At 40.0% G+C, this 17,552-nt stretch overlaps 1 protein-coding gene across 3 annotated transcripts in view; it reads left to right on the top strand.

Moving 5' to 3' along the window:
* Positions 1-892: 892 nt before the first annotated feature.
* Positions 893-17,552, top strand: part of rbms1a (RNA binding motif, single stranded interacting protein 1a) — a 53,650-nt gene continuing 36,990 nt past the window's right edge. For all 3 annotated transcript variants that reach the window (XM_061233471.1, XM_061233472.1, XM_061233470.1), the window contains exons 1-2: positions 893-1,195; positions 13,455-13,633. In XM_061233471.1, the coding sequence (XP_061089455.1) occupies positions 1,145-1,195; positions 13,455-13,633 (230 nt within the window). In that variant the 5' untranslated portion in view covers positions 893-1,144. The remainder of the gene's footprint in view (positions 1,196-13,454; positions 13,634-17,552) is intronic.

The raw sequence follows: 17,552 nt of genomic DNA, 5'->3' as shown, positions 1-17,552 counted from the left end.
GGTATACTGTAACACACCCACAATACTAACATATTCCCATGAAATAATTAACTATAACGTGTATTGGATTCTATAATTAAAATAGGCTATATCATGTATTTAATACATTTCAACTAGCTATATGACTGAGGTACACCAACAGTGTAACCGCACCTGGCCTTTAAAATATGTCGCTATGTCTTTCGCAGGGTTAATTATTGGATCACATAAAGATCGTTGACATAAGGCCCAAATCACAATATAAGCTTAATTTAACATTGGGCATTGCCTTCTTTTGTCCAATACATAAACAGCACAGCCAGGCTCAGGTACTCTTGTGGTCTTAGACCGAGTCTTGAAAGTACCTTAGGATGTTTTAACAGCTTTTCTGTGTGTGGGTTGGTCAGGGGATGGTAATAGGACAACAATATATGAATATATTGTATTATAGGCCTGTATTGTAGCCACTATCAGCTTATTTTAAATCGTTGCAACTGTTTTAAATGTTTACACGTTTCACGCTGGTTACAAATCAAGTGCGAATGAAATATTGTAACGCTTTACTGCCTTTTAGAAGTGACTGTAGATAATTCATAGTTGTCTACCACTTTAAGTACAGAGGGTCTGATGGTTGCTCTGTGGAATGTGAGGAATGCGAGCCAGAATAAACGAAGACCGATCAAAGGGGAAACGCCACCGTCCCCTGCGTTAAAATTAACGTGACAGGCAATATATGTGTTTTGTACTTGTATTTTGGAGTTAGTTCGTGATTTTTATATGAACTGTGTGTATGATAAATTCACATTTACTGTAAATGTTAATTTGATATTGTTTTTCATTCTTCCCTACCTCGAACACTGCAGTGGTTTCGTCCGCGGTAGGTGGGTCCTTGCTGCGGGGCTCTGAACACAGATCAATGAACTCTTCTAAACGCGCAGGGCAATCGAAGTTGGGACAGAATACGTTGTCATCCCAAATTGGCTTAGTTTATATCCCCCTGGCAACTAAAAAGTAGCCCTAACATACAGGGGAGCTAAATTCTAACATTAACTCTATGTAGTATAGACTCAAATTTGTAACTTTGTCAAGCTAGCCTTTGGATACACATAAATCAAACATAACTGGACAAAATACAGTTGTGGGCCGAGGAAATTAAAAACTGAGGATGATTTTTGCGAATACAGCCAATCCCATAAGGACGTCATATCGAAAGCAGGTAGGCCTAAATATGTACCGCAACATTTTAAGAGGTCAGCCGCTTACTCGTAGTGCTCTAAGCTGCATGCTGTTAACTGGCTGGTGAATATGTGTTTAAAATGTATAAACAGCTGCTGTATGATTTATAGTTTTGCTGAATATTCTACGCCTTCTCTTCTGTGCATTTGTCAATATTCATTGCTTCTGAGAACAACTATTGCAGTTATTTTTTATATTGCCCAATCGGGTCTTGTTTACAGATGAGATGGCTTAGCTAATCTTTTTTCAGCAGGCTCCGGTGGTCATGTTTGAATGCTATTTCAAAAGTGTGTGGTTGTAGTTTTGGTATTCATATTCTATAATTTTATGTACAGTAGTTCAATTCCAAATGATGATGTGCTCGGTACAGGGTGTACGATTACATCTTAGAAGTCTTGCCGCTATTTAGGTCAGGAATTATTGCTGCAAATAGCCAATTCCACATGAGAATCAAATTACAACGCAGAATTTCTGTAAATATGTTTTTTCTGTAACTGTAACATTAGGTTACACTGTCATTCGAATATTAATTGAAATGGTATGTTATATCAATTTTATTTAATTTAACGTTAGGGTACATTCTGAGTAAATAAACCACAATAGCAATAGCAATATCAGACGGTGAGAGTTTGATATGGGTACAAACATCTTGGAACATGCAGTCCTACTAATTTTAGTATGGGCGACATCGGCCTAGTTCAACTGTCGATAAAGTAGTTTAGTGAGATTATCAGCATCGCCTAGCTAACATAAAGTGATTCTTTTCTTGTTGAGAGCCTAACGCAAAGCTATTTCAGAAGCTTGAATTGTATTTTAGCCTACATTGTAGACTAATTATTTGAAGAGACGATTCAGAGTTGAAAATTCAGAAACTTGAATATCTACAAATATAATCTTTGTGTGGGGTTGCAGAGCACAAAACTTCTATTTCAGGTAACCTACTGAGTGTCATGCTAACCTCTCCTACCAGATGAAAGTGCCGATAGTGCAGAACGCATTAGGTGTTACATATTCATAAGTCAGGTAGGAATGGGCTGGGAGTGGGGTTCTCTCGGGGCGAGGCTGCTTGCTGCTTACTGGAAGCCCTGCGTATTTCCCCCAGTGTGATGAGCGCTAAGGCTGAAAAGATGCGGCTTTTTGTCCGCATGGTCTCCGGTCTCCTCAGGCTGTGTATATAGATAAGGGCATGAACGCTAACAGGGTTTTGAGATAGTCAGAAAGGCTGTTTCAATCTGCATGTGGGTACAAATATGGATATTTTTGATTATGCTTAAGAATTGCTTTGTGTAAATATAACTCCGGCTTGTTGGACACTTCCTTGCATGGAGCCAGTCAACCAGTTGTAGTATGGTATTAGTTTGTATTAATTTGTCAAAATTAATCAGGTTTGCTAACTTGCTGCTTGAGATCTAATTGTCTTGAGATCTTGAAAGGCTAGTGCCAAAAATAACTGCAAACACTTGGGGCCATTCCATACCAACTCCAGGAGGTTGCACCACTACACGTTTTTGATTGATCTCTTTTTCTGTGATAGACAATTATGAGATATAGAATTCCTGAAAACTTGAGCTTCATACTCCATTTCTTTTTCCCAGTAGAGCCATTTAATTTTTATTTTCCAGGTGCTGCAATGAAAAATCCATCGTGGCACAAAAAGATTTGGGTGGTCATATCTCCAAAAGTAAACATACTTTTAGTGTCATCTTATTTGTAAATGAGTCATCTTAGAACACTTTCCCATAGTGTAAAGGTAAACACATTACTGATGACATTAGTGAGATATGACCCACGGAATATTCAATTTGGCCATTTTTGGCACATTTAGACCCACACGGAAACCAATGTCAGAAATGTCACCTGACCCTCTACTTCGGATATGTTGAAGTCACATCCCTAATCAACTTTTCTAGATAGAATTAGCTTTGGTACGTTTTGTTTGTACAACACTTCCAACTATCCAAATTCCATAAATTTTTACATACCTGTAACACCCCTATTATCTAAAATGGAAGAGTCAGATTGCAGTTGCCAGTAAGCTTATAACCACTGTGGACTATTCCACTTTTTAATCGGGATGTAATCTATTACTCCATACATCCTTGATTAACTTAAACAAAATAGTCTGTTAATTGGGTGTTATTGTTTTGGTATCACAAATGCTACTTCATACATATTATAAAATAACCAATTATAACCAACGTTGTCAATTTGTGTTAATCCTATTGCCCTATTGCACTTTGTTTTATTAAAAGATATATATTTCATGCTTCTGTACCCTTATTTCAATTTATTGTGAAGCACTTTGTGTTACACTAAGGTATATGATAGGAGTTATAGTTAAAGAGTTAAGTTAAAGTATGATTGATCGATTGGTTGATATGTTAAAATGTGCAACATATGAATGTTTTAGAATTTAAAAAAATATCATTTCTTGATACTGTGAAATGAGGCCTTCATTTCAGTAAATCCCCTGAACAATTCTATTTTCAAGTAAGCATTTGGAGTCCTATCAAAACAATAAACCCTGTTAACAGATTACTTCCCATTGTGTAAAAATGGAACAAAATGGTTTGTATAATGAATCTAGTTTTGCATATTCACATGTTGGAATTGCACCAGCTGCTATGCTTATTTTCATTTCTGCTGGTTTATTGGATCTTTCACATGCATCCACCCCCCTCTGGGCCCAGTGAGATTGGTTACATGAGACTTTGCTGTACCATGTTGCTAATGTTGCTAGGGATGTTGCATGGTGAACTCTACAATGAACTCATGATCTGAGAGTATTGTCTCATGTATAGTATTGAAGAGTCATTATACTTTATGCATGCTACTATTATGCCTTACATTAAAATATCATTAGCTACTACTCTACAGAAATAATGAATGGTAGCTAGCTATGATGCTAGGTAACCAGCAAACTAAAGGGATTATCAGACATTTACAGCCAGCTGGTTAACACAGATGAATTAAAATTAGTTATAGTTGGTAGATACACTGTTATATACTGTTGAATGCTGTTAGCCCACCTTCCCATACTAGCTGTCTTGCTGACTGACTGTTTTATCTGTTGTTTGGAGTTGAAAGGATAGTTCACTTTTTGGAGTTTTTAGATGCAAAGCATCTCATAGACCTGCCTTGTAACTCACGTTTGGCAGACAGATGATTCTCCACATGGAGAAGGTATTCAATGACACTTTGTGACCTTGTTTTAATATTACTTTACTTTTAGTGTATATTTTTGATTGCTCCAAACATTTTTGTTCAATGAAGGATGCTTTAAGGTTTTTCTCGCCTACTGGTTTCACAATGACTGGTGTAGGGACATCAATGGGTGTGAGTGACAAAATACCCTTTAAGTCGATACTGCTTTTAAAGTGACATTATGAATGCCCTATTTGACTACTTTTTAAGTTAATGGAGCTATGTTTTCAAAACTTTTTTTTTTTTGTTTTACTTTTTGTTTTAAGTTTAAAGATTGCTTATTGAAGCACTAGCAACATAATCGGTGTCTGGAAGTTTACGGCTGTGGTTAGTAAAAAAGTGCAAGAGATGCATCCAGAAGAACTAGAATGATAATAAAAAGTAAAGCATATTCGTGGACAGTTGTTTGCACCTTCACAATGGAAAATTAATAATCTGTTACTGCACCACCTGGCCGTAGTTCAAGTAGTTGTAGTCCGGAGGCAACATATGCAAATGTAGCTGATTGCAGTTTTCAAGAGAACTATACATGTTTGACCACTTTCTCCCCGTGTGAGGTTTAGACACTATGTTTGGGACAAAGACCCATTATGTCTTGATTTGCCACAATTTAAGATCACACAATTAACGTGGTTAAAGTGCACATTCTCAGATTTCATTATAGGATGGGCATTTTTGTACATTTTGGTTTCATCGTGAAATTACAGCGGTATTTATATGTAGCCCCCCATTTCAGGCCACCGCGTTTAATTGCCTCCTTAACACAGGTATCAGAGCGGCTTATACAAGAATAACAAGAATAACGGTTAGAGACATCGGCCAAAACGTAGGCTTACCTAACGTAATTAAGAAGACAGAGAACACTGGTGAGCTTACTAATCACAAAGGGACTGGCAGGTCAAGGAAGCCCATCACAGTTGAAACACTCTTCAGAAGTCAGGTGTGGATTTGTTAATGACCACTGTCTGCAGAAGACTTCATGAACAGAAATACAGAGGCTACATTGCAAGATGCTAACCACAAAAACAGGATGGCTAGGTTACAGTTTGCCAAGAAGTACTTAAATTAACAAGAGCAAGGTATGGAGGTGAGAAGGAACTGCCCAAGATCCAAAGCATACCACCTCATATGTGAAACACGGTGGTGGGGGTGTTATGGCCTGGGCATGTATGGCTGCCGAGGGTACTGTCTCGCTTATCTTCATTGATACTGCTGATGGTAGGAGCAAAATGAAGTCAACCCTGTCATCTAAAGCCAAATGGGCATGCCTTTCATATGCTGAAGAGAAAAGTAAAGGGGACTAACCCCTGAAACGAGCATAAGGTAAAGATGGCTGCAATACAGGCCTCGCAGGGCATCACCAGAGAAGACACCCAGCAACTGGTGATTGCAGACATCAAGCAGTCATATGGATATGCAACAAAATACTAAACCTGACTACTTTCATTTATATAACATTGCTGTGTATGAAATATTATGGTGCCCTGAAATAGGGTGGACTGTGTATAAACACTGCTGTAATTTCTACATGGTGAAACCAAAATGAATAAAAAGGCCCTTTATTAATTTCTGACAATGTGCACTTTAACCACATGTAGTTTTTTCCTTACAAATGTTTAATTGTACAGAGGTAAATACAGAGGTAAATACATAATTGATGGGTCTTTGTCCCAAAAACTGGACAGCATTGCACTTATCCTCAAGATCTATGCCACATAACATGTTTCCTAATGTACCCATTTACATGTGCGATTGTAAAACTGACTGGGTTCTGCAGTGTGGTCTCTTGGACCTTTGGGCTGTTAAATGGGTGCCTTATCATGCATGTTCAGTCAGTAGTTCTTGATCAAGCCCCTCTGTTACTGCAGATATGTCAGCCTTGATCCTTCCACTCCTGCACATCTGTTCTAACTTTTAGATCATCTCATTATTGGGCCCCGTCCATAGGACACACACATTTTCATATGTGACATGGGCTAGGCAGCCATTGTTTTTCCTCTAAGCCCAAGAAGAGAAAAGCATATGAAATATGTAAACATGTAAAGTTGGAAGGGATATTGATGTAGCTTTCAGATGTCCAAGACATTTATCCAAGTTTGCTGAATAGAGATTTAGCAAATAGGCCTACTTGATACACATTGTACACAACTAAATTCCAAATGAATTTGATTGGTTGTTTAGAAGTTAAATGTTTTTTTTTTTTTAAACTAGATGAAAGGTTTCCCTCATGTCATATCATCATGCTCCACACCACTATATTGTGAATCTCAGGCAAACCGTATATATATATATATACCGACAGGTGAACACAGAACAGTTTTACTCTGCAATCAATGCCTTGCTGTACCCACACACTGACATGCTGCACTACAGTGATGTGGCTTTGACACCATTTTTGGTTGATACACACAACACAAAGACCAGCTTCGGTTACACCCCCAGCCCAATCCACTTTTAACCTCATTGGTCACATGCCATTTCACCTCTCTTCTAACGTTTCCAGTAACAGCACAGCGTGTGTGGGTCAACAGAGCAGTGACTGTGGACATCCGTAAATTCATTTTGGGAGTGCAGAAGTCCGCTTTGATATATTACTGTTGGAGGGAAAAGCAAACAAGGAACATGGTCAGGAGGGTATATTTAGAAATATGGCACATGTTCTAATTCAATATACAGATATGCTAAGTTCACAGACCACCTTTTTCAAGGGGTAGAAAAATTTTCCCAACCCTCAGTTTTGGGGACTTTTTTGAGAAAAATTACATTTGGGAGCATTTCTTTATGCAAAGAAACCTGCTTGCTGCCTAACCACCAACATAGGATCAAACTCACAGTCTCCGAGTCTGTTTTTATTAGTCTTATGTTAAAGTTCCAGGAAACACCTTTAAGGTTTGGCTGTTGACGGGTTTGATGACAAGCTCTGATATTCTCTTGTTAATAATTTAATGAAAACTACTCCTACTGATTCAAACCATGCTGCAAGCCTATGACTGAACCTATTCAATTCTATGTGAAATGCACTATACTAGTAAAAATACAATTTCACCAAAATAGGTTTTGTCATATAAGATCACCAGCATGACACTAATGTCCTTAATATACAAGTTGCATTATTTGGGGACCCCTTCACCCTGAGTGTGACTTGCCAGGATGAAACAAATAAGCTGTTCAACGTTGGATCACGTCACCTTCATTAAGGTAGGGTCCTATCTGAGGGCATGTGTGAGTTTCACAGCAATCGGGCCAAAGGCATTTTATTTCCAGAGCACAGAGCAGGATCCGAAGCGTTTAATGTATGAGTTAAGAGGAAGGAAATGGTCGGCCGACTCAGGCTGCAACAGGGCCTGGGGATCAACATGAGGTGGGCGTGGAGGCTCGCCTGACTCACCGGGGGCTGCCAGATCATGCGGCTCCCTGTCTCCTTCCACTTGGAAATGACTCTCTCCCCAGTCCTGACCTCAGCCATTCATGGGGTATTTACAGCAAACTGACGAACATGTTCCAACCGAACCCCAGGATATAATACCCCTCTCTATGTAGCCGCTCTACGCATGGAACACTGCCAGGTGGGATATTTCCATAAGTGACATTCAAGGTGTGACACAGCAGGGTAAATTTTTCCGAGGCTTTACAGTGCAGTTTGAAAAGATTTACAGGAAAGGTGCAGGTCCATTCAAAGGTATGGAGTGACTGCTATGCACAGTGCAGTCTGTATTTGGACAGTGGTGCATTTTTTGTCATTTTGGCTCTGTACTCCAGCACATTGGATTTGAAATGAAACCTTGAATGTGTCGTTAAAGTGCTGACTGTGACCTTTAATTTGAGGGTGTTTACATCCATATTGGGTCATCGGTGTCAGAATGGCACATAGTCATATACAGTCCCCCATTCTCCTTCCTCCCCAACAGAAAACAGAAAATTACGCCCTTGCTTGATTAAAAGTTCTTGATGAAAGAAAACAGACCATAACTTAGATATTTTTAACATGATGAAAACAAGATTGAGTCGTTACTGTACATGTTCATCAAGGCTCTTGTATGCAAATGTGACTCCTAAATTGCTTGAGCAGGATGAGTGGCCAGTGAGATCAACATTACTTTGGATTTCATACTATCGTCCAATAACAATAAGTTCTGTTTTATTGCAGTTTAGCTGAAGAAAATGTTTAGCCATCCAAACCTTAATAGCAGCTAAAACTTGTCTGGCTCATTTATTCATTTAAAAGAGAGGTATAGCTGAGTTTCATCCATGCAACAATGGTAAGATAAATATTTGAAGCATTTCATAACTTGACCAAGTGGAAGCAGGAAGCAGGGCGGCCTGTAGCGTAGTGGCTAAGGTAAATGACTGGGACACACAAGGTCGGTGGTTCTAATCCCAGTGTAGCCACAATAAGATCCGCACAGCCGTTGGGCCCTTGAGCAAGGCCCTTAACCCTGCATTGCTCCAGGGGAGGATTGTCTCCTGCTTAGTCTAATCAACTGTACGTCGCTCTGGATAAGAGCGTCTGCCAAATGCCAATAATGTAATGTAAAAGCATACAAATAGCGAACGAGATGGGCTGAAGAACTGAGCCCTGTGGAAACCCATATTGAAAGTCGAGCAGAAGGTGACAAAAGGTCATCTGCAGAAGCTCTGAGATACTGAGAAGCTCTGATCACAGAGATAAGATGAGAACCATGCCAAGGCTGTCCCCACAGTACCCACAAACTGCCCAAGACTCCCAGTGAGAAGAATCCTGTGATATATAGTATGAAAAGATCAACAACAAAACTGCGCACTCCCAGAATCTGCAAAGATAGATGCATAGATGTGGTCAGGAACTACAGGCTGAAGTAGATAATTGTCAGTAGGGGTGGGGAATCAAGCACTATGAAAGATGAAGGAGTCATAATTCTATTAATGTCAAATGTCAAATTGTCAAGTGTCAACATAACTAATTGCTGGAAGTGATTACATTAACACCCCTCACATCATTCACCATTATTAGAAGTAATCAAGCGATATTTCAAGTATACATAATGAACCATAAGTTTAGTGGATTTCCACAATCTCTCCACCTTCCGACATTCCTACACTAAAGCAGTGAATGTCCTCATTAATCCAAGGAAATTGTTTGACAGCAGGGGTCTTTCTCAACTTGAAAGGAGCAACTTCATCGAGAAGGGAAAGGCAAAGATCATTAAAAGACTATACCCGATCATCAATGTGGGCAGAGGGATCGGAAACATCCGCAAGATCACAATTAAGAAAAGCCGCAGAATAAATTAGCTGCAGACAGATCAGGAGACAGATCTCCTATAAAGATAGCGTCAACATTTAGACCTAGTGAAAACAGTGAGGCCCAGTGTTAGGCCTCTTATATGCTTCGGACCGGAGGCATGCTGAATAAAATTAAACGAAATGAGTCCGTAACATTTGAAAAAACTTCCAGCTGCAAGCTACCATACCAACTCGCGATAAATTCTCAGAGAAGAAAGCCATGGCCTCCGACGGAAGCGATAGTTCACTCGCGGCCGTGCTGTACTCAGGAGGTCAAGTTGGATCCTGTCCTCCAGGCATGTGAATGGTGGAAGCCGATCTCTGGGCTTGGACCCCGTCCAGCGGATGGCTGATTGCGCAATCCTGTCACCACTTCATGCCAGGAATTCCATGTGCTTCCTGTGTGCACTCAGGGGGGAGGGGAGTTGCTGGTCAAAGCCTCACGCTCAGAGCAGTTTTTGGAAGAATGCACTGCAGATTGTAACATCTCTCCCAAAGTAAACAGGAAGGATGTAGCGGCATAATCACACACGCCAGAGGAAGCTTGTGTGTGTGTGTGTGTGTGTGTTGAACGTTACTATGGTATTTTCTGAGAAAAACAACATTAAATGCACTCTGCAAACTCAAGCTACTACACGATTTAAGCATTGAATGATATTTGCTTCCGATCATTCCCCAATTATAGTATGTAGTACGAGTGTGTGCATAGTTTATAAACTCCTCAAAACAAGTGCAGTAATTTGTGTTTGGTCGATCATATCTCTTATTATTATTACCATTGTATGGAAAGCCTGTTCATTTCCCTTTAGAATGATGTCCCATTTGTAAGGATCATGCATTTGTGGGATGAACTGCCCAGCTGATTATGTGGGTAGGGTCACAAGTGAAATGTTTTCCTGCCAATGTCAAACAGTGTATTCTCCTGTTGGTATTGACTGTATTGTTTTGAGTTGTTTGGGGGATTGGATGTGTTTTGAATGGCACTGTTTGAGACTGGATGTTAACCCATGTCACAGTTGCCAGGCTGTTGTGGTTGCGTATGGTTCTTCCACCCACTACTGAGGCTCCTGACTGTTTGTTCTATGAATAAAGTGTAAAATTACCAATATGTCTTGTTTGTCCCTTCCTTGTTACTCATAGAGCGTTCAATCATCCAATCCCCAAACAACTCACAACAATAGAGTCAATACCAACAGGAGAATACACTGTTCGACATTGGCAGGGAAACTTGGCACATTTCATTTGGGAACCCACCCACATAATCAGCTGTGCAGCTCATCCAACAGATGCATGATGCTTACAAATGGGAAATCATTCTAAAGAATAATGAACAGGCTTTCCAAAGATATAAGATGCAGTGACAACAGAGATATATGATCGACCAGGCACAAATTTCCAAACTTTTTCGAGTTTATATTTGTTTTATCAAAAATGTTAGCTTGTATTCTTAACATGCCAAGGTAATAATTCAAATTACACTTCTTTCATAAGTGTGTTAGTGTACTATATATTGCAGTGGACTCTGTGCTCCCAGCCGAAGCACAGTGGTGTGACATTGCTCTCTTAGGACCTGGGGCTGGTTGCACCGGCTGTGAATAAGGGCCTAGTTATAACGTAAACATTTTTACGCACTATTCAAATAAAATGTTGCACCACACAACATACATTAGTTAGAATACCTATTGTATAGACTAAATATTTCCGCAAACCACTTACGAAGAATAACAATCTCATTAATTCTGTTTCAATGGCAGATCAATTTGAAAAAAATGGAGAACTGCTTGAAATTGTCTTTGCCAATGTTATGAGTATGACTGGGTTGGAAATATTACTGTAAACCTAAAAGGGCACAGGTTTCCCCATTTATAGCCCATGGGGAACTTCAGTGGTGCGGTGCACAGGACGCCATATTGGATGCTGTGGTTACGGGTTATGACCTTGTCATATCATAAGGTCCACTGGATCAATCAACATCAACATGATTTATCGTGACTTCGCATTACTTTTACAAAGAGCTTACATCCTACTAGCTAAGTTTTTTTTTTAACTTAGATTTTATTTCAGATTCAACAATTTACAATCATGTACACAATTCACAAGGTCTACTGTTTTTCTTATATTACCAGCTGTACCAGATTACTAGCTAAGTTTTGTGTTAAGGATGCATGGTGCCACCAAGTTTAGTAGCTAACTAACAACTAACTTGCTACTAAGCCTGTTGTGTGAGCTTTAAGTGAGCTCCAAGTTCCAACTTGACCACTCTTTTACAAAAAGCTGGTGCAACCTTACCCTGAATTCTGTGCCAGCTTTGATGCTTCAGCATATTCTCATATACATTCTTCAGATATATGTAGTAATTTCCAGCTGCAAGAGGCAGAAGACTGCACAGAACACCACAGGACATATGTTAGTTCACATGTTTGGTCAGCAGTACTGGGAGGAGAGGGGGTGACGTTCTTCTCATGCTCCAACTCTCGGTGTAATACAGGGCTGTCAGAGGTTTCTGCTGACCACCAAGGACTAAAGGAGACCGCAGGGACGGCCTGTGTTATTGTGCTGAGGGATGGCCGTCCTTGCCTTAGGTGCATACCTGTTAGAGAGAAACTATCTGGGTGGGTTGACCTCAGCACACGCTAACTTGTAGCAGTGGGTGTCTGCTTGAAGCATCTCTTTATGATGCATTTCTTTATGAGGACTGCCTATTTGTACTAGTGTCAGCAAAATGTTTTCAGAAGGTCTCGCTGACTTGTGTTCATTTGGTTGAGCACTATGAACCCAACATTGGCGGAACTAGGTGGACCTACGTACATTCCAGGTAAATCTTGGCCAAAACTCGGCTTGCAGCCTGCTGCTACCTAGATTACTGTAGCACCTCAGAGTTAGGGACTGGCCAGTCTGCTGAGCAGAGTATAAACCAAGAGGTTCGGCAAACTATTAAACATTTTCAATCTCTTTATTATAGTATATAGTATGTAGTGTACATTCTTTTGTTTAAAAAATTGGGCATAAAATCACTATAGCTGCGTGTTGGGTCCGTCTGAAATCAGCAAGTTGGGAGCAAGTTTCTCGTGATGCAGCACAATGAAACAAAAACAGAAATACCTTCCTAAAACATAAAGGAGATGCCAATCCTTTATAAAAAGCATGTTTTAATCTTGACATTGAAATTCTTTTTTTTTTAAATAGTTTTTTCTGGGTAGTCAGATGCTGTTTTTCTGGCCACCTTTCCCCATTCAATGTCCCCACACTGATGCCTTTATTACAAAGCAAGAACCATAATTGGCATGCTTCGTTCACCCTGTAGCCTTCTAGCTACACGGGTGAACTTTCTTGGTCCGTTGGTTTCTCTGCAATTGACTCACATTGACTACATTCTTTATGTCTTTATATTTTGAAATGTTTTTGAGAACTTAAAACAGGTGGCTTTTTTGTCAGAAATTGAGGGTCTCTTATAATATGAGGCTACAGTGATAAAAGTATCCATTCCAATAAATAATTTCAATTAAAATTGGTCTACAAGGATACAAACCTGTCAAGGTTCCGAATGGGCCCCCATTCTCAAAAAAGGGCTTGTGTTTCTGAGGTTCTACTGCAGTTTGTAGAAAGAACATAGTTCTGAACTGCAGGCAAAAGCTGTTTTGTCCTTTTTTAATCTAATCAAAGGCTTTAACTGTATCAGCTGTCTGTCATCATCAGTCCTCTCTGATGAAGAGTCAGGGAGCCCAGCCAGTTTTTGTTAACGTTGGCCATTTTGTGTCCCTCACATTTCACAGTTTCCCGTCGCCCCGTCCTCACACCCAATGGCACCAACCAGTCCCAGCACCAATGGCAGCAACAACAACAGCAGCAGCAGCAGCACTGCAGGCTGGGAACAGCTCAGCAAGACCAATCTCTACATCCGAGGGCTGCCCCCAGCAACCACCGACCACGACCTGGTCAAGCTCTGTCAACCGTGAGTATAGTCGCTCCTCATAGATTTTCACTCTGCCTCACTTCAGACATCCAAACCACTAACCACACACCACATACAATGATTCTCATGCAAAAAGTTGAATTGTATAGCTTGTTACAAAACCTTTGGTACTATTGCAATAAGTTGAGAATTTACTCATTTTTGTCAATTTTAGAGGTGTCATGTGTGGTGGGATAATGATCTGATACCACCTACCTTGAACGCTGAGTGCCGGTGAAACTACCTTTCCAACTTTTTGAATTAATTACAGAATATGTACTATGGAGATGAAAAGCTAGTGTATTCATGTCAGTCTTATGAATGGTTTTCAGATTCATGTTTTTCATACAAAGTACCTATTCTGTTCATAACAATGATCATGTTCTTCATTATTTCATGTCTCTACGACCGTGGTTCGCAAACTCGGTCCTGGAGTACCCCTGTCTATATTGTGCCTATTGTGCTATATTGCAAAACATGCATACATTTTGCAGAAAAAAGTGGTTAATTATTTTTAACTGATCAAATTAAAGACAGTAGGCTCCTAATTGAAAGTGTGGACACCTGGCCATTAAACTAACCATTTGGAAGATAATTAAGAATTCAAAGGCAAAGCAAATGATGTTGATACATTTAAGGTACATTTAAGGAAAGATATTGCAATTGAAATTAGACACATGTTCAACCAGCTAATTAATTAACCTCAGTCTTTTAATTAACCTCAGTCTTTTATTTGTTACCTCTTCTTATGTAATTGATTGCAAAATGGTGCAATAAGTACAATATGAACATGGTCATTTTATTCTTCATGCCATTGCTATTTCTGGCATAATGTAGTTTAAGGTAAATAATCCCTCTAAAGATGAAAAACACTTAATTAGAAAGATTCACAGCTTGTTAAAATTATTAAATGGCAATGGTTGGAACGAATGGTTGGTTGAAACGAAAGCCGGCATACACAGGGGTATTCCACAACCCAGTTTTGGAAACCAGTGCTCTAAGATCTACCACTACTGCATTTAGTTTCATCATTGTAACTCTGTTGTGTCATTTTTATGCTGTTAAGCACATTCTGGTTTTTTTTAATGATGACCACTAAAATGAACTGGTCCAGTTAATTTTGTAATGTGTATTTACAGTGCATCCGGAAAGTATTCAGCGCTTCACTTTCCCCACATTTTGTTATGTTACAGCTTTATTCCAAAATTGAATAAATGCATTTTTTTCCTCAAAATTCTACACACAACACCCCATAATGACAACATGAAAGAAGTTTTTTTGAAATTTTTGCAAATTTATTAAAAATAAAAAACTAAGAAATCACATGTACATAAGTATTCACAGCCTTTGCTCAATACTTTGTTGATGCACCTTTGGCAGCAATTACAGCCTCAAGTCTTTTTGAATATGATGCCACAAGCTTGGCACACCTATCTTTGGGCAGTTTCGCCCATTCCTCTTTGCAGCACCTCTCAAGCTCCATCAGGTTGGATGGGGAGCGTCGGTGCACAGCCATTTTCAGATCTCTCCAGAGATGTTCAATCGGATTCAAGTCTGGGCTCTGGCTGGGCCACTCAAGGACATTCACAGAGTTGTCCTGAAGCCACTCCTTTGATATCTTGGCTGTGTGCTTAGGGTCGTTGTCCTGCTGAAAGATGAACTGTCGCCCCAGTCTGAGGTCAAGAGCGCTCTGGAGCAGGTTTTCATCCAGGATGTCTCTGTACATTGCTGCATTCATCTTTCCCTCAATCCTGACTAGTCTCCCAGTTCCTGCCACTGAAAAACATCCCCACAGCATGATGCTGCCACCACCATGCTTCACTGTAGGGATGGTATTGGCCAGGTGATGAGCGGTGCCTGGGTTCCTCCAAACATGACGCCTGGCATTCATGCCAAAGAGTTCAATCTTTGTCTCAGACCAGAGAATTTTGTTTCTCATGGTCTGAGAGTCCTTCAGGTGCCTTTTGGCATACTCCAGACGGGCTGCCATGTGCCTTTTACTAAGGAGTGGCTTCCGTCTGGCCACTCTACCATACAGGCCTGATTGGTAGATTGCTGCAGAGATGGTTGTCCTTCTGGAAGGTTCTCCTCTCTCCACAGAGGAATGCTGGAGGTCTGACAGAGTGACCATCGGGTTCTTGGTCACCTCCCTGACTAAGGCCCTTCTCCCCCGATTGCTCAGTTTAGACGGGCGGCCAGCTCTAGGAAGAGTCCTGGTGGTTCCGAACTTCTTCCATTTACGGATGATGGAGGCCACTGTGCTCATTGGGACCTTCAAAGCAGCAGAAATTTTTCAATTTTTCAATCCTGTCTCGGAGGTCTACAGACAATTCCTTTGACTTCATGCTTGGTTTGTGCTCCGACATGCACTGTCAACTGTGGGACCTTATATAGACAGGTGTGTGCCTTTCCAAATCATGTCCAATCAACTGAATTTACCACAGGTGGACTCCAATTAAGCTGTAGAAACATCTCAAGGTTGATCAGTGGAAACAGGATGTACCTGAGCTCAATTTTGAGCTTCATGGCAAAGGCTGTGAATACTTATGTACATGTGATTTCTTAGTTTTTTATTTTTTTATTTTTTCACGTTGTCATTATGGGGTATTGTGTGTAGAATTTGGAGAAAAAAAAAGAATTTTATCAATTTTGGAATAAGGCTGTAACATAACAAAATGTTGAAAAAGTGAAGCGCTGTGAATACTTTCCGGATGCACTGTATTCAATCAAATTTTCAATGCGAATGCTTAAGTGGCTTATGTGAATATTTGATTTATTCTAACATCACAAAATTTGAATTATTATTGATACATAGCCTCAGCGTCTGCTGAGTTTCTGCTTCTGCCTGCCCTTTTATGAAAATATTGGCACATGTCAAAGTATAATGAACGATGCAGTTACAGTATGTTGGAATAATGTACGGTGCCTAATTAGTGGGTAGCGTTTCCTACATTACATTGTGTTTAACCTCAATGTTTCGACCTAAACCTTCGGTTTAGAACCTAGATTGTGTGTGCGCATGTTAATAACTGCTGCTTGCCATAAAGCTACATGATGTAAATTCCATCGTCAACAAGCCATTTAAAACTGAAAGACATGGGATCAGTGTGAACATTACTGCAGTGCAATGTCATTATAATATTCTAAAAATGTACTTTATGGGAAAATAAAAACATTAAATTTCTGTCCGATAACAAGTGGAATACACTAAACAAAATGGAATCACTTGACAGCTTCTGCATTTCACTTTCAGAGTTTAAAAATATCTGTTGCAGGGGTTAGTTTGTCTTTTCGGCTTGCACAAAAAAGATTATGAAAAGCCAGTGGGGTCTTTTAGTAATAGAGGTAAGTAGAACCATTTATTCAGACTCTCTTTGGATCCAGGGTTCATTTGAAGAAAACAAAGAGTCAAACACATCCGAAAATACCCAAGGCACCGTTACTGGTTTGAAGTTAAAAGGCCATAATTCACCTGCCTTTTTGTCAAGAGTTTAAGAGGTGACACTACACGCATAGTGGCTTTGATGTGGAATGGTCCTACCATTGAGATCAAAACTGTGGATATCTTGTTTGAAAAACACTGCATTCTTAACTGTGGATATCTTCTTTGAAAAACACCGCATTCTTAACTGTGGATATCTTTTTTGAAAAACACCGCATTCTTTCACCCGTATTGCGGGCTTGCGTGTACGCTCAGGCATGCGGTTTGAGGGGGAGGGGACTGAAATAATTGAATTGGTGGTGGTGAAGAGTGCTGGTTTGTAAGGGGGCCACAGCAGCATCGCGCTTTAATTAAAAGATGAAAAACGATATTGGCAGTTGAAGGGTAATCCAGAGAGCTGTGGCAGCGTCGGGAGAGGAGGGACCGCAAGCGTAGGTGCGCATTGCACCAGGTTAGGGATAGATCTCTGGCTGTTCC

The sequence above is a fragment of the Conger conger genome, chromosome 3 (genome assembly GCF_963514075.1).
Source record: "Conger conger chromosome 3, fConCon1.1, whole genome shotgun sequence".
NCBI lineage: Eukaryota > Metazoa > Chordata > Actinopteri > Anguilliformes > Congridae > Conger > Conger conger.
The sequence above is the reverse complement of the archived record's forward strand: the minus strand, read 5'-3'. Positions and strand labels throughout refer to the sequence as shown.